This window comes from Oncorhynchus keta, chromosome 27 (assembly GCF_023373465.1).
Source record: "Oncorhynchus keta strain PuntledgeMale-10-30-2019 chromosome 27, Oket_V2, whole genome shotgun sequence".
Classification (NCBI taxonomy): Eukaryota; Metazoa; Chordata; class Actinopteri; order Salmoniformes; family Salmonidae; genus Oncorhynchus; species Oncorhynchus keta.
In genome coordinates, this window is record NC_068447.1 from 16,357 (window position 1) to 38,707 (window position 22,351).

General features: G+C 47.0%; 1 protein-coding gene, 1 long non-coding RNA gene and 2 other non-coding genes across 4 annotated transcripts; 3 read left to right on the forward strand and 1 right to left on the reverse strand.

The window, feature by feature from the left end:
* Window positions 1-14,517: 14,517 nt before the first annotated feature.
* rpl10 (ribosomal protein L10) lies at window positions 14,518-22,189 on the forward strand. The gene is made up of 6 exons (XM_052481178.1): window positions 14,518-14,670; window positions 16,610-16,668; window positions 19,111-19,218; window positions 19,430-19,568; window positions 20,711-20,873; window positions 21,902-22,189. The coding sequence occupies exons 1-6, from the start codon at window positions 14,648-14,650 to the stop codon at window positions 22,055-22,057; spliced, it is 648 nt and encodes a 215-aa protein (XP_052337138.1). The 5' UTR covers window positions 14,518-14,647; the 3' UTR covers window positions 22,058-22,189.
* On the forward strand, window positions 17,147-17,279 carry LOC118380470 (small nucleolar RNA SNORA70). Its single transcript, XR_004824871.1, has one exon. It is a non-coding gene; the product is annotated as a small nucleolar RNA SNORA70 (small nucleolar RNA).
* Window positions 19,599-19,731, forward strand: LOC118380472 (small nucleolar RNA SNORA70). Its single transcript, XR_004824873.2, has one exon. It is a non-coding gene; the product is annotated as a small nucleolar RNA SNORA70 (small nucleolar RNA).
* Window positions 20,860-21,262, reverse strand: LOC127912293 (uncharacterized). The gene is made up of 3 exons (XR_008081658.1): window positions 21,111-21,262; window positions 21,039-21,076; window positions 20,860-21,000 (listed from the first exon to the last, which is right to left on the reverse strand). It is a non-coding gene; the product is annotated as an uncharacterized LOC127912293 (long non-coding RNA).
* Window positions 22,190-22,351: the final 162 nt, after the last annotated feature.

Genomic DNA, 22,351 nt, shown 5'->3' on the forward strand with positions numbered 1-22,351 from the left:
ATGTTGAAACATTTCCACAAAAAAATGGACAAAAACACATTTACAGAATCAAACTGAGGAAGATTTTACCGTAATTCTGTTACCAAACTTAGACAACTTCAAAGTAGTCATTGTGTGCAGAGTTGTATGGTTTGTTAAACTTCGAAATCAAAGATGTTTGTTTGGCATACAGTAGTAAAAGTAAAAAATTGTAGTCCTTTACTGTGGAATTGTCCTGTTATAGATTGAGATTCATGCTATCTACAGCCATCAACAATATATATTTTTTTATTTTTTATTTCACCTTTATTTAACCAGGTAGGCTGGTTGAGAACAAGTTCTCATTTGCAGGACCTGGCCAAGATAAAGCTCAGTGTGAACAGACAACACAGAGTTACATATGGAAAACAATTAGCAAGTCAATAACACAGTAGAAAAAAATGGGCATCTATATACAATGTGTCAAAAGCCACTGAGGAGGTAGGTGAATTTACAATTTTGTCAGATTAACACTGAGTGATAAATGATCAGATGGGCATGTACAGGTAGAGATATTGTGAAAAACAGCAGAAAACTAAATAAATAAAAACAGTATAAAAACAGTATGGGAATGAGGTAGGTGAAAAGGGTGAGCTATTTACCTATAGACTATGTACATCCTATCCTTTGTCAGGTACCAGAGGAGGCTGGTGGGAGGAGCTATAGGAGGACAGGCTCAGTGTATCAAACACGTCAAACATATGGAAACCACACTCCGTTCCGTGAATTCCATTCCAGCCATTACAATGGGCCCATCCTCCTATAGGTCCTCCAACCAGCCTCCACTGTCAGGTACCATATTGTGTTTTTTCATATTTTGTCATTGTTATTATTGATTATAAAAGAGCCCCAGTTTGATATCGACATGCAAGTGAATAAACACGAATCAACTAGGACCCTGACTGGGCAGTCCTTCCTTTAAAACACAACGCAAGAGAGTTAGGAAGTACGACCATATCTGTTACACACACACCACACACACACCACACACACACCACACACACACCACACTCACACACACACCACACTCACACCACACTCACACGCACACCACACTCACACGCACACCACACGCACACGCACACCACACGCACACCACACGCACACGCACACCACACGCACACGCACACCACACACACAGTCAGACACAACAGTCATGATGATGTCATGTTTGATCATGCACAACTCTCATCTCACCGAGGTGTGTGTGTGTGTGTGTGTGTGTGTGTGTGTGTGTGTGTGTGTGTGTGTGTGTGTGTGTGTGTGTGTACGTGTGTTTGTGTACGTGTGTGTGTAAGAGAGAGAGAGGGGTTTAGGGAATGTGTTGATTTAGAGACAGAGAGAGATCAGTCATTCATAGCTGCTCCCTCACTCCCCATTCCTCCGTCCCTCCATATAAGGACAGAACTACTGTAGCCCTGCTACCTCTGTCTCTCTGCTTGTCTCTCCCTTGTTCTCGCTCTCAGTTTCTCATCTCTCCCTCTTTCTATCTCTCTCACTGTCTAAGATTACAGTACAGTGAAATGAACCCAAAATTAGACTTTGAGAAGAAGACTTTTACAGAGTACACACAGAGACGCACAGACTCATGAACAAATACATTGAGCACCCAGAGACATGTTCATGGGGGAATCTAGTAGCACATTCTCAGAGAGAAGGAGAGGGAGGGAGGGAGGGAGGGAGGGAGGGAGGGAGGGAGGGAGGGAGAGGGAGGGAGGGAGGGAGAAGAGAGAGAGGAGGGAGAGGGAGAGAGAGTTTACCTTATAAGGCTGTGTTTGTAGATACAGAAAAAGGCAACAGTGTGTGTATCTGTGTGTGTGTGTGTGTGTGTGCGTGTGTGTGTGTGTGTGTGTGTGTGTGTGTGTGTGTGTGTGTGTGTGTGTGTGTGTGTGTGTGTGTGTGTGTGTGTGTGTGTGTGTGTGTGTGTGTGTGTGTGTGTGTGTGTGTGTGTGTAAACTGAGGGGACAAACCATTAGGAACACTTTCCTAATATTGAGTTGCACCCCCCCCACACGTCGGGGCATGGACTGTACAAGGTGTCGACAGCATTCCTCAGGGGTTCTGGCCCATGTTGACACCAATGATTCCCAGAGTTGAGTCAAAATGGCTGGATGACCTTGATGCACGCGGGAAGCTGTTGAGTTCTCGACACACCGGTGCGCCTGGCACCTACTACCATACCCCGTTCAAAGGCATTACAATCTTTTGTCTTGACCTTTCACCCTCTGAATGGCACACATACACAATCAATGTCTCAATTTTCTTAAGGTTTAAAAATCCTTCTCTAACCTGTCTCATCAACACTGAGTGAAGTGGATTTTTATAGGAGACATCAATAAGGGATCATATCTTTCACCTGGTCAGCCTGTCATGGAAAGAGCAGGTGTTCCTAATGTTTTGTCCCCTCAGTCTGTCATGGAAAGAGCAGGTGTTCCTAATGTTTTGTCCCCTCAGTCTGTCATGGAAAGAGCAGGTGTTCCTAATGTTTTGTCCCCTCAGTCTGTCATGGAAAGAGCAGGTGTTCCTAATGTTTTGTCCCCTCAGTCTGTCATGGAAAGAGCAGGTGTTCCTAATGTTTTGTCCCCTCAGTCTGTCATGGAAAGAGCAGGTGTTCCTAATGTTTTGTCCCCTCAGTCTGTCATGGAAAGAGCAGGTGTTCCTAATGTTTTGTGCCTACATCCTTGAACATGTATTTTTATTTGTGTTTGGAGGGGTGAGGGGGCGGAGCTTAGTCGTTAATCCATCTAATTATTTACAAAGACCTCATCGGACAAACGTGTGTGTGTGTGTGTGTGTGTGTGTGTGTGTGTGTGTGTGTGTGTGTGTGTGTGTGTGTGTGTGTGTGTGTGTGTGTGTGTATATACAGACCACAAGCTGGGGTTAGATTTGTTGCCTCATTCAATACAACCTTTTAAAGAGTTACTGGATAGACCCACTCTGGATAGACCCACTCTGGATAGACCCACTCTGGATAGACCCACTCTGGAGAGACCCACTCTGGACAGACCCACTCTGGAGAGACCCACTCTGGAGAGACCCACTCTGGATAGACCCACTCTGGAGAGACCCACTCTGGATAGACCCACTCTGGAGAGACCCACTCTGGAGAGACCCACTCTGGATAGACCCACTCTGGACAGACCCACTCTGGACAGACCCACTCTGGATAGACCCACTCTGGAGAGACCCACTCTGGACAGACCCACTCTGGATAGACCCACTCTGGACAGACCCACTCTGGACAGACCCACTCTGATAGACCCACTCTGGACAGACCCACTCTGGACAGACCCACTCTGGATAGACCCACTCTGGATAGACCCACTCTGGACAGACCCACTCTGGACAGACCCACTCTGGACAGACCCACTCTGGACAGACCCACTCTGGACAGACCCACTCTAGATAGACCCACTCTGGACAGACCCACTCTGGACAGACCCACTCTGGACAGACCCACTCTGGATAGACCCACTCTGGACAGACCCACTCTGGATAGACCCACTCTAGATAGACCCACTCTGGACAGACCCACTCTGGACAGACCCACTCTGGACAGACCCACTCTGATAGACCCACTCTGGACAGACCCACTCTGGACAGACCCACTCTGGACAGACCCACTCTGGATAGACCCACTCTGGACAGACCCACTCTGGATAGACCCACTCTGGATAGACCCACTCTGGACAGACCCACTCTGGACAGACCCACTCTGGAGAGACCCACTCTGGACAGACCCACTCTGGACAGACCCACTCTGGACAGACCCACTCTGGACAGACCCACTCTGGACAGACCCACTCTGGACAGACCCACTCTGGACAGACCCACTCTGGATAGACCCACTCTGGACAGACCCACTCTGGATAGACCCACTCTGGACAGACCCACTCTGGACAGACCCACTCTGGACAGACCCACTCTGGACAGACCCACTCTGGACAGACCCACTCTGGACGGACCCACTCTGGACGGACCCACTCTGGATGGACCCACTCTGGATAGACCCACTCTGGATAGACCCACTCTGGATAGACCCACTCTGAATAGACCCACTCTGAATAGACCCACTCTGGATAGACCCAACTTTTTGTTTAGAAGAGGGTATAATTGATGCAGGGTGAATGCTGCTGCAGGGGGATGCTGCAGGGGGTGCTGCTGGGGGGGATGCTGCAGGGGGAATGCTGCAGGGGGTGCTGCTGGGGGATGCTGCAGGGGGATGCTGCAGGGGGGTGCTGCAGGGGGATGCTGCAGGGGGCTGCAGGGGGCTGCAGGGGGTGGTACTGCAGGGGTGGGGGTGCTGCAGGGGGATGTGTGCAGGGGGTGTGCAGGGGGAAGCTGCAGGGGGATGCTGCAGGGGAGGGGGTAGTGCAGGGGGATGCTGCAGGGGGTAGTGCAGGGGGATGCTGCAGGGGGTAGTGCAGGGGGATGCTGCAGGGGGTAGTGCAGGTGGGATGCTGCAGGAGGGGTAGTGCAGGGGGATGCTGCAGGGGGATGCTGCAGGGCGGGTAGTGCAGGGGGATGCTGCAGGGGGTAGTGCAGGGTGAATGCTGTTGCAGGGTGTATGCTACTGTGGGGTGAATGCTGTTGCAGGGTGAATGCTGTTGCAGGGGAATGCTGTTGCAGGGTGAATGCTGTTGCAGGGGAATGCTGTTGCAGGGTGAATGCTACTGCAGGGTGAATGCTGTTGCAGGGTGAATTCTGTTGCAGGGGAATGCTGTTGCAGGGTGTATGCTACTGTGGGGTGTATGCTGTTGCAGGGTGAATGCTGTTGCAGGGTGAATGCTGTTGCAGGGTGTATGCTACTGTGGGGTGAATGCTGTTGCAGGGTGAATGCTGTTGCAGGGTGAATGCTACTGCAGGGTGAATGCTGTTGCAGGGGAATGCTGTTGCAGGGTGAATGCTGTTGCAGGGTGAATGCTACTGCAGGGTGAATGCTGTTGCAGGGTGAATGCTGTTGCAGGGTGAATGCTGTTGCAGGGTGAATGCTGTTGCAGGGTGAATGCTGTTGCAGGGTGAATGCTACTGCAGGGTGAATGCTACTGCAGGGTGAATGCTGTTACAGGGGAATGCTGTTGCAGGGTGTATGCTGTTGCAGGGTGAATGCTGTTGCAGGGTGAATGCTGTTGCAGGGTGAATGCTGTTGCAGGGTGAATGCTACTGCAGGGTGAATGCTGTTACAGGGGAATGCTGTTGCAGGGTGTATGCTGTTGCAGGGTGAATGCTGTTGCAGGGTGAATGCTGTTGCAGGGTGAATGCTGTTGCAGGGTGAATGCTACTGTGGGGTGAATGCTGTTGCAGGGTGAATGCTGTTGCAGGGTGAATGCTGTTGCAGGGTGAATGCTGTTGCAGGGTGTATGCTACTGTGGGGTGAATGCTGTTGCAGGGTGAATGCTACTGCAGGGTGAATGCTGTTGCAGGGTGTATGCTACTGTGGGGTGAATGCTGTTGCAGGGTGAATGCTGTTGCAGGGTGAATGCTGTTGCAGGGTGAATGCTGTTGCAGGGTGAATGCTACTGCAGGGTGAATGCTGTTGCAGTGTGAATGCTACTGCAGGGTGAATGCTACTGCAGGGTGAATGCTGTTGCAGTGTGAATGCTACTGTGGGGTGAATGCTGTTGCAGGGTGAATGCTGTTGCAGGGTGAATGCTGTTGCAGGGTGAATGCTGTTGCAGGGTGAATGCTACTGCAGGGTGAATGCTGTTGCAGTGTGAATGCTACTGCAGGGCGAATGCTGTTGCAGGGTGAATGCTGTTGTAGGGTGAATGCTACTGCAGGGTGAATGCTACTGCAGGGTGAATGCTGCTGCAGGGTGAATGCTGTTGCAGGGTGAATGCTACTGCAGGGTGAATGCTACTGCAGGGTGAATGCTACTGCAGGGTGAATGCTACTGCAGGGTGAATGCTGCTGCAGGGTGAATGCTGTTGCAGGGGAATGCTGTTGCAGGGGAATGCTGCTGAACGAGGAAATGAGGCTGCAGGGGATGCTGCTTCACAATATGTGTGTGTGTTGGGCATGTTTTTCCATGGTAATGTCATAGTTTCACATCAGGAAAATATGAAAATTATTACTATTGACTCAGAACTTCAAACACACAGACACCTGAACACACACAGTGAGTGGTTGGTAGTAAGTAACACAGTGAGGGGTTGGTATGTAGTAACAGTGAGGGGTTGGTATGTAGTAACAGTGAGGGGTTGGTATGTAGTAACACAGTGAGGGGTTGGTATGTAGTAACACAGTGAGGGGTTGGTATGTAGTAACACAGTGAGGGGTTGGTATGTAGTAACACAGCACAGCACGGCTTTAGACTAGTGTGTGTGTGTGTGTGTGTGTGTGTGTGTGTGTGTGTTGTGTAGTGTGTGTGTGTGTGTGGTGTGTAACACAGTGTGGGGTGTGTGCACGGCTGTGTGTGTGTGTGTGTGTGTGTGTGTGTGTGTGTGTGTGTGTGTGTGTGTGTGTGTGTGTGTGTGTTGTGTGTGTGTGTTTGTGTGTATGCGTGTGTATGTGTGTGTGTGTGTGTGTGTGTGTGTGTGTGTGTGTGTGTGTGTGTGTGTGTGTGTGTGTGTGTGTGTGTGTGTGTGTGTGTGTGTGTGTGTGTGTGTGTGTTGTGTGTTTGTGTGTGTGTGTGTGTGTGTGTGCGTGCATGTGTGTGTGAGGGTTTGAGGGTGTGGTGAGTAACACCATGACCATCGCTCTCAGAAAGGAAGTGTTTAGGAGGTGAGCTCCACACAAACGCGCGACACACCCGCCCGCCCGCCCACACACACACACACACACACACACACACACACACACACACACACACACACAGACAGACACACACACACACACACAGACACACACACACACACACACACACACACACACACACGCATTTATCTTCTTATCACATACTTGACGGAGTGACCATTGACTGCCGTGGTGAAGCCATATTGTATTATAAAGGTAAATATAAGGTACAAGAGTGATATCAGTATAACAGTGGTCAGCAGAAGTCATTGAATAAACACTTCTCTACAGCTGAACATCAGATAAGAGTCGCCAGTGTGGACTGAGCTGTGTGAAAGCCTATGCAAACACACACACACACACACACACACACACACACACACACAGACCTTTTCACAAACTAAACGCTCAGCTTGCAGTGTCTGGAGTAGGCTAGTTCTATTAGAGGTCACTATGCAGTACCTAAAGAGCCTCCCCATTTAACATGGCCCGTTTAGGGCTCTCGAGTGGCGCAGCAGTCTAAGGAACTGCATCTCAGTGCTCGAGGCGTCACTACCGGCCCTGGTTCGATTCCAGGCTGTTTCACAACCGGTCGTGATTGAGAGTCCCAATCAGCCCAGCGTCATCCGGGGTAGGTCGTCATTGTAAATAAGAATTAGTTCATAACTGACTTGCCTGGTTAAATAAAGGTTACATGTATCTTAATAAATTAACAAGTAAAGGGCTGCTGTTTCATTGAAACAGGGAACAGTATAGGTCTATATTGGGTATGTTCTATGTGTGGAGTCAAACCAAGGCTAGAATTCCTAACATTGTCCAGCCTCCCTCGTCGTTAAAACATTTGTTCTGCATTAGTATGACCTCATACTGGAGCTCTGAGTCAGACTGAATCTAATCACTACATGGAGAGGACTACAGAGGAACAGAGAGACAACATCTAATCACTACATTGAGAGGACTACAGAGGAACAGAGACAAGATCTCATCACTACAGAGGAACAGAGAGACAACATCGAATCACTCCATGGAGAGGACTACAGAGGAACAGAGAGACAATACAGAAAGACAACATCTACTCAGTACAGAAAGGACGACAGAGGAACAGAGACAATACAGGAGCTGCTCTCCTGGTACAAGGCCGCCCCCTGCTGGCCACAGTAGGAAACAGTTGGACCTGGGAGTATCTAAAAGCCCCTATAACAACTCAGTATGAAAACCTTCCAATGTAGTTTGTGTCCATTTATCCTTGATCATTTTCATCTGTCCTAAGTGGTGTGTTGGTAAAATAATGTCCAAATGCAGTTGTTAACAGTGTCATCAGACAGTTTGGAGCAGTAGTCCTACTTGAAGCTGCAAATTGTACACCAGATAATTTTTATTTTAGTCAGTTAAGAACAAATTCTTATTTACAATGACGGCCTAGGAACAGTGGGTTAACTGCCTGTTCAGGTGCAGAACGACAGATGTGTACCTTGTCAGCTCAGGGATTTGAACTTGCAACCTTCCAGTTACTAGTCTAACACTGTAACCACTAGGCTAGCCTGCCGTCCCATTATATGTTAATATACCTCAAGATTTTTGGTGTCCATTTCTGGGCGTTACAGGAACACCGCCATAGATTTTTCTTGCCTTTTCTTCCTTCTCGATTTGGTGGGGAAAAGTATCTTCGAAAGGTGCAAAAACATAGACATTTCAAAAGATATTAAATCCATGTTTTGTATGGAGTGAGATATAGAGGGCTGGTCGTTTACAATCGAGGTCTAACTATGTGGCAAAACAGACGGGTTGGCAACATGTAAACTCTCATCTTCAATGTTTATTGAAAACATAAATCAAATCAAATGTATTTATATAGCCCTTCGTACATCAGCTGATATCTCAAAGTGCTGTACAGAAACCCAGCCTAAAACCCCAAACAGCAAGCAATGCAGGTGTAGAAGCACGGTGGCTAGGAAAAACTCCCTAGAAAGGCCAAAACCTAGGAACCAGGCTATGTGGGGTGGCCAGTCCTCTTCTGGCTGTGCCGGGTGGAGATTATAACAGAACATGGCCAAGATGTTCAAATGTTCATAAATGACCAGCATGGTCCAATAATAATAAGGCAGAACAGTTGAAACTGGAGCAGTAGCACGGCCAGGTGGACTGGGGACAGCAAGGAGCCATCATGTCAGGTAGTCCTGGGGCACGGTCCTAGGGCTCAGGTCCTCCGAGAGAGAGAAAGAAAGAGAGAAAGAGAGAATTAGAGAGAGCACACTTAAATTCACACAGGACACCGAATAGGACAGGAGAAGTACTCCAGATATAACAAACTGACCCTAGCCCCTCGACACATAAACTACTGCAGCATAAATACTGGAGGCTGAGACAGGAGGGGTCAGGAGACACTGTGGTCCCATCCGCGGACACCCCCGGACAGGGCCAAACAGGAAGGATATAACCCCACCCACTTTGCCAAAGCACAGCCCCCACACCACTAGAGGGATATCTTCAACCACCAACTTACCATCCTGAGACAAGGCTGAGTATAGCCCACAAAGATCTCCGCCACGGCACAATCCAAGAGGGGGTGCCAACCCAGACAGGATGATCACATCAGTGACTCAACCCACTCAGGTGACGCACCCCTCCCAGGGACGGTATGAGAGAGCCCCAGCAAGCCAGTGACTCAGCCCCTGTAATAGGGTTAGAGGCAGAGAATCCCAGTGGAAAGAGGGGAACCGGCCAGGCAGAGACAGCAAGGGCGGTTCGTTGCTCCAGAGCCTTTCCGTTCACCTTCCCACTCCTGGGCCAGACTACACTCAACTATATGACCTACTGAAGAGATAAGTCTTCAGTAAAGACTTAAAGGTTGAGACCGAGTTTGCGTCTCTGACATGGGTAGGGAGACCGTTCCATGAAAATGGAGCTCTATAGGAGAAAGCCCTGCCTCCAGCTGGTTGTCTAGAAATTCTAGGGACAATTAGGATGTGTCTTGTGACCGTAGTGTACGTAAATACATTTGCACAGTGAGCTCTCTCAAATACATCCTTGCAGTTGTTGGTTAGCTAGCTATTTTTTTTATCAGTAAGAACAGAACAGGCCAGGGCTCAGGGTTGGAAAATCCATTGCAGTGTGTAAGGCAGCTTACTTGTATTTCAGACCATCCCAGCAGCTATCTTAGAGATATAACTATATATTTTACCTCTTGGGGATGTTATTCAAAACATAATGTAAACTTTCACTGCTATGCGGATGACACACAGCTGTACATTTCAATGAAACATGGTGAAGCCCCAAAATTGCCCTCGCTAGAAGCATGTGTTTCAGACATAAGGAAGTGGATGGCTGCAAACTTTCTACTATTAAACTCGGACAAAACAGAGATGCTTGTTCTAGGTCCCAAGAAACAAAGAGATCTTCTGTTGAATCTGACAATTAATCTTAATGGTTGTACAGTCGTCTCAAATAAAACTGTGAAGGACCTCTGCGTTACTCTGGACCCTGATCTCTTTTTGAAGAACATATCAAGACCATTTCGAGGACAGCTTTTTTCCATCTACGTAACATTGCAAAAATCAGAAACTTTCTGTCCAAAAATGATGCAGAAAAATTAATCCATGCTTTTGTCACTTCTAGGTTAGACTACTGCAATGCTCTATTTTCCGGCTACCCGGATAAAGCACTAAATAAACTTCAGTTAGTGCTAAATACGGCTGCTAGAATCCTGACTAGAACCAAAAAATTTGATCATATTACTCCAGTGCTAGCCTCTCTACACTGGCTTCCTGTCAAAGCAAGGGCTGATTTCAAGGTTTTACTGCTAACCTACAAAGCATTACATGGGCTTGCTCCTACCTACCTCTCTGATTTGGTCCTGCCGTACATACCTACACGTACGCTACGGTCACAAGACGCAGGCCTCCTAATTGTCCCTAGAATTTCTAAGCAAACAGCTGGAGGCAGGGCTTTCTCCTATAGAGCTCCATTTTTATGGAACGGTCTGCCTACCCATGTCAGAGACGCAAACTCGGTCTCAACCTTTAAGTCTTTACTGAAGACTCATCTCTTCAGTGGGTCATATGATTGAGTGTAGTCTGGCCCAGGAGTGGGAAGGTGAACGGAAAGGCTCTGGAGCAACGAACCGCCCTTGCTGTCTCTGCCTGGCCGGTTCCCCTCTTTCCACTGGGATTCTCTGCCTCTAACCCTGTTACGGGGCTGAGTCACTGGCTTGCTGGGGCTCTCTCGTGCCGTCCCCTGGGGGGGTGCGTCACCTGGGTGGGTTGATTCACTGTTGTGGTCGGCCTGGCTGGTTGCCCCCCCCCCCCTGGTTGTACCGTGGCGGAGATCTTTGTGGGCTATACTCGGCCTTGTCTCAGGATGGTAAGTTGGTGGTTGAAGATATCCCTCTAGTGGTGTGGGGGATGTGCTTTGGCAAAGTGGGTGGGGTTATATCCTTCCTGTTTGGCCCTGTCCGGGGTGTCCTCGGATGGGGCCACAGTGTCTCCTGACCCCTCCTGTCTCAGCCTCCAGTATTTATGCTGCAGTAGTTTATGTGTCGGGGGCTAGGGTCAGTTTGTTATATCTGGAGTACTTCTCCTGTCCTATTCGGTGTCCTGTGTGAATCTAAGTGTGCGTTCTCTAATTCTCTCCTTCTCTCTTTCTTTCTCTCTCTCGAGGACCTGAGCCCTAGGACCATGTCCCAGGACTACCTGACATGAGGACTCCTTGCTGTCCCCAGTCCACCTGGCCATGCTCCTGCTCCAGTTTCAACTGACCTGAGCCCTAGGACCGTGCCCCAGGACTACCTGACATGAAGGCTCCTTGCTGTCCCCAGTCCACCTGACTGTGCTGCTGCTCCAGTTTCAACTGTTCTGCCTTATTATTATTCGACCATGCTGGTCATTTATGAACATTTGAACATCTTGGTCATGTTCTGTTATAATCTCTACCCGGCACAGCCAGAAGAGGACTGGCCACCCCACATAGCCCGGTTCCTCTCTAGGTTTCTTCCTAGGTTTTGGCCTTTCTAGGGAGTTTTTCCTAGCCACCGTGCTTTTACACCTGCATTGTTTGCTGTTTGGGGTTTTAGGCTGGGTTTCTGTACAGCACTTTGAGATATCAGCTGATGTACGAAGGGCTATATAAATAAATGTGATTTGATTTGATTTGATAACTTAGCTCTGGGCTTCTCTTCGTAGCCTATAGCGTATAGGATGTGGATCATTTGATTGAGACCACACTAAATATACTATAGGTGCACTTTACATTGCCGCCCAGCGGAGAATCAGAGACGAGGGCCAGCATTGGGCACACATCAATATATCATCTAATGAGCAACTATTCTAAAACACTGAGAAATATTGAAATTTCATCAATTACAAATTACATAACCCTCCACTGGACTAGATATTTTTAAATGATTAAAGCCCCCTTGACTGAAATTGGAAAGCATGACCCTCCCCATTTTCCTCCAGGTACCCATTCTGTACATTTAGATCTGTCCCTTACGGCTGTGTTTTAGGCTCCTATGAATATCAGGGGTGCTACGAGTATTTTTATTTGATTTATTTCACATTTATTTAACCAGGTGAGAACAAGTTCTCATTTACAACTGTGACCTGGCCAAGATAAAGTAAAGCAGTGCAACAAAAACAACACAGAGTTACACATGGAGTAAACAAACATACAGTCAATAATACAATAGAACAAATCTGCATACAGTGTGTGCAAATTAAGTAAATGAAGTAAGGAGGTAAGGCAGTAAATAGGCCAATAGTGGTACAAATATGGGGATGAGGTAGGTAGTTGGATGGATGGGCTATTTACAGATGGGCTGTGTACAGCCGCAGCGATCGGTAAGCTGCTATGACAGCTGACGCTTAAAGTTATAGATGTTAGAGATATAAGTCTCCAGCTTCAGTGATTTTTGCAATTCATTCCAGTCATTGGCAGCAGAGAACTGGAAGGAAAGGCGGCCAAAGGAGGTGTTGGCTTTGGGGATGCCCCGTGAAATATACCTGCTGAAGTGCGTGCTACGAGTGGGTGTTGCTATGATGACCAGTGAGCTCAGATAAGGTGGGGCTTTACCTAGAAAAGACTTATAGATGACCTGGAGCCAGTGGGTTTGGCAACGAATATATATCTAGGACCAGCCAACGAGAGCATACAGGTCGCAATGGTGGGTAGTATAATGGGCATTGGTGACAAAACGGATTGCACTGTGATAGACTGCATCCAATTTGCTGAGTAGAGTGTTGGAGGCTATTTTGTAAATGACATCGCCAAAGTCGAGGATCGGCAGGATAGTCAGTTTTACGAGGGTATTTTTGGCAGCATGAGTGAAGGATGCTTTGTTGCGAAATAGGAAGCCAATTCTAGATTTAACTCTGGAGATGCTTAATGTGAGTCTAGGAGAGTTTACAGTCTTGCCAGTCAAGCCCCGCCCTGTGAAAATGAGCCATAGAAGCTTCTAAAACGCAAAATATTGACGGTTTTACAGTCTCTATCGTCACTAACCAATAAAAAATAAATAAAATAACACCACCATCACCAACCCAAACTAATACTATCAACATGTTCAGTTGTGTTCCGTTTTTTCCTCCTACTCCTCCACCACCACCTCATCTCATCCCAAACTCTGTGATCTTCCTCTTGCCCTCCCATGTTCTCAGTAAAAGCTAAGATTCTTATAACTAAGATAGACCAAAGCCCGTCGTTTCAAACGGGAACAAATGAGTCATAGTGGGCAGAACAAGCAAGGAAGTGGGCAGTGCCAAGCACGAGCTAGCGAGATATTATTGGCGTGTTCTAGCATATATTTTCATATTTCTGTGAGGGAACACCTACTTTGTTTCATCGATGAGATAATCGATGAGAAATTTTTGCAGAATCTCGGACGAAATCCATCTTCTCCCGCTGCCGGCCACTGGGTTTCTTCTCAATGCGATGTTTGGTAGTGAGTGGAAACGGCATGCGGGTGTTTCACATTTATACATCTGGTGAAATATCTGTGTCATTGTTGTATCTGTGGTAAAACCCAAACACATCACAGTGGCTATCAAGTTGTAGAATCCCGTTAGAACATCTCACCACCAAATATGTTAGTGAGAGGAAATCTAGTCGCAGGTAGTGGGAGAAGATGGAACTTGCTGAAACTGGGTCGACATTCTGCCAATTTTCTCATTGATGAAACAAATGATCTCAGTGTTCTGTTCCCAAAACAAGAATCGCTTACGAATACAGTGCACGAAGTTTTAGAGACTTGACACTTTGCTAAAGTAAAAAAAGAAGAAGTTTTGTTTGAGCGCAAGGTCTTATTGAGTTTGTTCACACTCGCACATTAGAGGAAGCGATCCTTAATGGAACTATGCAAATAAACGCTATAATGTGCCAATATTTAAATTGTATTTGTATTTATTATGGATCCCCACTCGCCGCTTGCAATGCTCGGCTTTGCCCATCTCCTTGCTTGTTCTGCCGACTATGCTTAATTTGCTCCTACTGTAAACGACAGAGATGAACGATCTTGGGTTAGTTATAAATGTCTTTGGTAAAACTACTCTTCCCAAGATGCTCCACGGTTGGATAGTTGTTGCGGATAAAAATTCACAGACAAAATATTCAATAAAACATTTACGATTATTAACCATAATTCACGTGTGATTACAAAAGTGCTTACCAAAATCAAAAATAAAAGAGGTGTGTTTTTACCGTATATTTTCTCCACGCGAACGCACCGATATGACTCAGCGGAAGTCTGTCTGACTTCCTTTCCTCCATTCGGTGAGTACACGGTGACATCGTGGTCTCTGCCGCTCTTCCAAAAATTATAGAAAATAATGTATTCGTCCACTCTAGGACCATAGCTACTTTCCATTCGTAATAAGTGTTTGTGTTATTTTAACAGATCGCAGCCATGGGTCGCCGGCCAGCCCGATGGTGAGTGTTTTTGTTGCATGGTTTTAGCTCGGATAAATTCTGACACTGGGTGAAAATACAAAATGGCGGATGTGTCTGTACCATGTGCAGTAATTAGCCAGCTAGCTACATTCACAGGGTTGATGTCAAATTATTCATATGGCGTTACGTCAATTTGTGTTGTCATTAAATTAACTCGCTTGATGGTATGTTACACTGTCCGCGATGTCTACATCCCTGTCATTCACCTGGCTAACAGTAGCTAATGTAGCTAGCTAGATTAGAAGGCCAACACTGCTAATGGCATTAGGTAGCATAACTAGCCTCTGCAACTTGTGGGTTGATCAACATACTTATTATGGAGTTTATTGGTGTATTACTGTAATCTGTGATTATTGGTACAATACACATTGTGAGGTTTACTGTACAGAATTAAGATACGTGAATATCTAAATATCATTAGTATCTAATTTACATACGTATTTAGATGTTATTGTGCGTGTAGCGAAATGCTTGTGTTCCTAGCTCCAACTGTGTGTATTGTTAGATATTACTGCACATCTAAAAGAATGGATTGTATAAATAGTTCAACGAGCTTGTCTGTCCACACTAAGTGGTCCTTACCCACTTATCTCTACACAGAAACGGGACGAGACTGCTTAGAAACATTGAATGCAATGACTAAGTCGCTCCAGATATGTGTCGTAAGTTACTAAAAATGTAAATAAAGTCAAGTTTGGATACAAACATTTGATAGAAATAGAGGAAAGATACATTTTCATGTAAAAACCGTCTCCCGGGCCAGTGAGTGCTATCCTGAAGGGTTGTGGTAGATACAGTGATGGATATACGGTGCTTTCAGACCGTATTAAGCCCCCTTCCCATTGTTCACATTTTGTTACGCTACAGCCGTATTCCAAAATGGGTTGGGGGACTCAATCGACACACTATACCCCATAATGACGAAGAAAATACTTTATTTTTTTATTTTTTTTATAGAAATTAGCAAATTAGAGTACACCTGTGGTAAATTCAATTGCTTGGACAGGATTTGGAAAGGCACACACCTGTTTATACAAGGTCCCCCAGTTGACAGTGCATGCCAGAGCAAAAACCAAGCCATGAGGTCTAAGGAATTGTGGCCTCCCATCATTCTTAAATGGAAGAAGTTTGGAACCATCAAGACTCTTCCTAGAGCTGGCCACATGGCCAAACTGCTCAATCGGGGGGAAGGGCCTTGGTCAGGGAGGTGGCCAAGAACCCAATGTTCACTCTGGCAGAGCTCCAGAGTTCCTCTGTGGAGACAGGAGAACCATATTTGCACCACTCCACTAATCAGGCCTTTATGGTAGAATGGCCAGATGGAAGCCACTCCTCAGTAAAAGGCACATGACAGCCTGCTTGAAGTTTGCCAAAAGGCACCTAAAGGACACTTAGACCATGAGAAACAAGATTCTCTGGTCTGATGAAACCAAGATTGAACTTTGCCCTGGATGCAAAGTGTCACGTCTGGAGGAAACCTGGCACCATCCCTATGGTGGTGGCAGAAGCATGCAGTGGGGTTGTTTTTAAGCGGTATTGACTGGGAGACTAGTCAGGATCGGGTCAAAGATGAACGGACCGAGTACAGGGATCCTTGGTGAAAATCAGGACAACGACCCTAAGCACACAGCCAAGACAAGGCTGGAGTGGCTTTGGGACAAGTCTTGTTGTGTCATACCCAAGAAGACTCAGGCTGTAATAGCTGCCAAAGGTGCTTCAACAAAGTACTGAGAAGGGTCTGAGTACTTATGTACTGTCATATTTCAGTTTACATACATTTGTACTTTTTTCAATGTGTTTTTTGCTTTGTCATTATGAGGGTATTGTGTGTGTAGATTATTTTTACACCCAAAATACATTTGTTACTGCAGCTCGTCGGCTGATAATTGTTTGAATAAACCATCTGTGTCTCCCTCAGCTACCGCTACTGCAAGAACAAGCCCTACCCCAAGTCCCGTTTCTGTCGCGGTGTGCCTGGTGAGTACTCTCCTGAGGTTATTGAGGTTATTCCCACTCAAACAAGCGAATTTCAGTTGGCTCAGAACAGAGCTGTTAACCTTCAGTGTACATTTAGGGGCCAATGTCAATTGCATGCTAAATTGACTGCATCACTAGTCTTTGAGAAGTGTTGAAGGCACGGAACTGCCTGTTCAAAAGGCTCAGCTCAGACGCCCATACGTACCCAACAAGACATGCCACCAGGGGTCTCTTCACAATTTAGAACAGAGCCTAGGAAACTCACAGAACTCTATTCCTCATCGTGTAACGCACGCAGTAAGATTAGATATGTACCTCTCAGGACAACACTGACTACATTTAATGTTCTTTGGGGGGGGTGTTGCGTTTTTGTAATAGTTTTTTTCCTGTTTGGACCCCAGGAAGAGTAGCTGTTGCCTTGGCAGTGGCTAATGGGGGAATCTATTAAATACTAAACAGGAACATGCCGTGTTCTCAACTGCAGCTTATTAAGCCGACCAGTCCCGCTGCCGTGCGGTTCTGGTGTGCAATGGCTGCAGACAGTAACTCTGTGGTTGTGTATGAGGCCAGCTGGGAGGTGCTGGCCCCTTTAAGGGACCGCTGAGACAATGCTTTACAGTGTTTTAGTTTTGACAACTACTGAGGGTGTAGCTAGTTAACTCTTCCGTCTACTTGGTCACTTACAGCTGTAATATGACACTTTGAGTGACCAGACCAAAGTCACAGAAGTGACTTATATACTGGACAAAAATGTAAACTCAACTTGTAAAGTGTTGGTCCTGTGTTTTATGAACTGAAATAACAGATCCCAACTCGTATTTCTCACAATTTTGTGAACAAACTTGTTTAAATCCCCGTTAGTGAGAATTTTTCCTTTGCCAAGATAATCCATCCACCAGGTGTGGCATATCAGGAATCTGATTAAACAGCATGATCATTACACAGTGCACCTTGTACTGGGGACAATAAAAGTCCACTTTAAAGTGACAAAATGTCACACAACACTATCACGTCTCAAGTTCAGGGAGCGTCCAATTGGCATGCTGACTGAAGGAAAGTCCACCAGCGCTGTTGCCAGAGAATTTGTCAATTTGTCATTTCTCCACCATAAGCTGCCTACGCCTTGTTTTAGAAATCGTCGGTACGTCCAACCGGTCCTCAACTGCAGACCACGTGTAACCACGCAGGCCCAGGACCTCCACATTCAGCTTCTTTACCTGCGTGATCGTCTGAGACCAGCCACCCGGACAGCTGTGGGTTTGCACAGCCAAAGAACTTCTGCACAAACGTCTCGGAAGCTGTGCTCGTCGTCCTCCCCTGGGTCTGGAACCGTCTTAACCGATCTTCGATGCACGCTGGAGAAGTGTGCGCTTCGTGGATGAATCCTGGTTTCAACTGTACTGGGCAGACTGCGTGTGTGGGCGAGTGGTTTGCTGATGTCATCGTTGTGACGAGTTCCTTGTGGTAGGGTTGTGGTATGGACAACTAAAAAAAAAAACATAGCGTTTTGGTCACATGGTTGTCATGTCACAAGGATCTGTACACAATTCCTGGAAGCTGAACATGTCCCAGTTATTTCGTGGCCTGCATACTCACCAGACATGTCACCCATTGAGCATGTTTGGGATGCTCTGGGTCCATGTGCACGACAGTGTTCCAGTTCCCGCCAATATCAGCTACGACCGCCATTGAAGAGGAGTGGGACAACATTCCACAGGCCACAATCAACAGCCTGATCAACTCTATGTGAAGGAGATGTGTGGTGCTGCATGAGGCAAATGGTGATCACACCAGATACTGACTGGTTTTCTGATCCACACCAGATACTGACTGGTTTTCTGATCCACACCAGATACTGACTGGTTTTCTGATCCACACCAGATACTGACTGGTTTTCTGATCCACACCAGATACTGACTGGTTTTCTGATCCACACCAGATACTGACTGGTTTTCTGATCCACACCAGATACTGACTGGTTTTCTGATCCACACCAGATACTGACTGGTTTTCTGATCCACACCAGATACTGACTGGTTTTCTGATCCACACCAGATACTGACTGGTTTTCTGATCCACACCAGATACTGACTGGTTTTCTGATCCACACCAGATACTGACTGGTGTTCTGATCCACACCAGAGACTGACTGACTGGTGTTCTGATCCAGGCCCCTACCTTTTTGAGAGTGCATCTGATGAACTGATGCATAGCTGTATTCCCAGTCACGTGAAATCCATAGATTAGGGCCTAATGAGTTGATTTTAGTTGACTGAATTGTTGCGTTTTATATTTTTATTCAGTGTAGATGTCACTCATTGAAAGCCGGTATAAGCAGGGGCTGATCTATTTCTATCCGTTAAGTCTGTTGTTTTTTAGACATTCAGACCAACATGAACAATTAACCTCTTGTGAACTCTCTCCTGTTGTTTACCTCTGTAGATCCTAAGATCAGGATCTTTGACCTGGGCAGGAAGAAGGCCAGGGTGGACGAGTTCCCTCTGTGTGGTCACATGGTCTCTGACGAGTACGAGCAGCTGTCCTCTGAAGGTGAGGGTGCCTCTCTGGAGACTGTCGGCCATGCTCTGACACACTCTCACTCATTGACAATGTTACACTTTGTCTTCTGAAAATGCAAGGTCAGATTGCATGTCGCATTAAATCTACTTTCCATATCTCTAGCTCTAGAGGCAGTCTGTTAACTCTCCCATCTCTCCTCTGGAGGCAGCAGCCTGTGTTAACTCTCCCATCTCTCCTCTAGCTCTGGAGGCAGCCCGTATCTGTGCCAATAAGTACATGGTGAAGACTTGTGGAAAAGACGGCTTCCACATCCGGGTCCGCCTGCACCCCTTCCATGTCATCCGTATCAACAAGATGTTGTCCTGCGCTGGGGCTGACAGGTACAGCACTGTTCTAAACTCCTAAAACAACTGCAGCTTATTAAGCCGACCAGTCCCGCTGCCGTGCGGTTCTGGTGTGCAATGGCTGCAGACAGTAACTCTGTGGTTGTGTATGAGGCCAGCTGGGAGGTGCTGGCCCCTTTAAGGGACCGCTGAGACAATGCTTTACAACTGGTGCTGCAGTACGTCAGACCAGGACTGACTGGGCTGGGGGTTGTGTACCGGGACGCTGGCCGGGCTGGGGGCCGGGACGCTGGCCTGATACTGCTCTGCCTCTGTCAGCTGGTAACATGGACAAGGTGCTGCTACGTGTCAATGGCCAGCTCATAGGCCTCTGGTCAACAGTAGTGAACTACGTGGTACAGTGGTCACCAACCTTTTCTGAGTCAAAAAACAAGTAGGAAACTACCTCAGATGTAATTAAAAACTGTTCTGATGGGGGGGGGGTTAGAAGTCCTCTTGGCAAAATGTTGCTGTTAGTTCACTTCTCGCTGTGCTGCACTTTAAGGGGCAAAGATGATGCCTTGTTATGTTGTCTGAGCTGCTCACATGGCATTTTCTGAACCTCAGTCTGTCTAGTTTATTTTGGTTCTTAGTTCTCCCAGATCTTATTTAAAAAGCTTCATTGTCGTCTATACTTTGTATTTCGTAGGTCTTCATTTTATAATGAACATTTTTACTATCCCCAACATTGTGACCACTGTCTACCTGACCTGCAGGGCTTCGGTGTCAAGTGCACCTACTGTCCATGGTGCAAGACACACAGACACACACACACACACAGACACACACACACACAGACACACACGCGCACGCACACACACGCACACACAGACACACGCACACACAGGCACGCACACACACAGACACACGCACACACAGGCACGCACACACAGGCACGCACACACACAGACACACGCACACACAGGCACACACACACACACACACAGAGAGCCTTAAACGTGTTTATACAGTTCGGTGATGGACTAGAAATGTCTTGAAGATGGACCAGTTGGTGACCGTCATTAGAGGGTGCAATTAGACTCCATTCCATGTGTCCAAGAACATTGGATGTGTGTCGTCCCATAATTCAATGTGTTCTGTCTGTTCGTCAGGTGAAGTGTTTTGTTCTGTGTTTCTAGGCTCCAGACAGGGATGCGTGGTGCGTTTGGGAAACCCCTGGGCACCGTGGCCCGTGTTAGAATTGGTCAGGTGATCATGTCTGTCCGCACCAAGGCCAGCAACAAGGAGCACATTATCGAGGCTCTCCGCAGAGCCAAGTTCAAGTTCCCCGGGCGCCAGAAGGTAACACTCACCTGGACACACACACTCACCTGGACACACACTCTCACCTGGACACACACTCACTCACCTGGACACACACTCACTCACCTGGACACACACTCTCTCACCTGGACACACACTCACTCACCTGGACACACACACTCACCTGGACACACACACACTCACCTGGACACACACTCACTCACCTGGACACACACACTCACCTGGACACACACACACTCACCTGGACACACTCACTCACCTGGACACACACACTCACTCACCTGGACACACACTTGAAATACAAACACACTGGGGATAACTGATCAAATGTGATACCAACCAACACATTGAATAACAGATTCACTACAACCGATGGGCCCCCAAAAGTTCTGACATGTCTGTCCTATATCTGAGAGACGGAAGAAAGATCGGATTTAAAAACGACACATTTGACCCCTTTTCGGCACTAAACAGTCCTCACCTATACTTCCAAAAATAAGGTTTTGCTTGGTTCCAGACTTCAGGTGAGCCTTGCAGCCTGGAGGTGTCATAATGCTAAACAACCAACATTGAGACACCTTTCCAGAGGGGTCTTAATAGTGTAGCCCAAACTGTTTGCACTCAACACAAGTTGTCAGATCAACTGTAATGACTTTGGAGGGGTCCAAGACACTTTTGATGATGTTTTAGTGTAAACTGAGAACTGTGTTTGAGTCTCCTTTCCATCCAGGTCATAATAGTTTGTAGCCAAACCGTTCATACGTTAGATGTTTGTTTGAGACTGATTTTCAAGGATGTCTCATGGTCTGACAAAACACTGCTCTAGCTATGCCACCTTTCACTGCAGAGGCGGGAGTGGTGGATCGAGACTCGGCCAATGGGAACAGATCTCTAGCTTCCTGGCAGATTTTTATGGATCGTTTTATTATGCAACTTATATTTCCGGCTATGGGGTTTTAAACGTCTTAAGGGCCACATCCCTTTACACACTAACATACATTGCTGTCTGTAGAGGACCTCTGATCACTCACCTCTCCCTCCCTCAGATCCACATGTCCAAGAAGTACGGCTTCACCAAGTTCAACGCGGTGGACTTTGATCAAATGATGGCTGAAAAGCGCGTGATTCCTGATGGCTGTGGGGTGAAGTACATCCCTTCGACTGGTCCTCTGGCTCGCTGGAAGAAGATTCACGCCATCTAGACACCCAACTACAGACGGTCTGGACAGGTTCGACATCCCATAGGATGCCTGTCTGGTCCTCGGCTTCACAAGAGCTCAGACGTGGTGAAAGAATAAATCTGAATAGTCGGCAAATAAAATATTAAAATCTTCTATGGTTGTCATTTCACTGCTGATTCTGACTTCAGATGAGGGGTTGACTTGGGCAAGGTGAGTAACGGGGAAGGACTTTATCATGAGCTAATTTCTTATACTGAAATATTAACTAGGAACGGCAGTATTGTACATGAGGTACTGCCGGTGGTGATTTTAGCA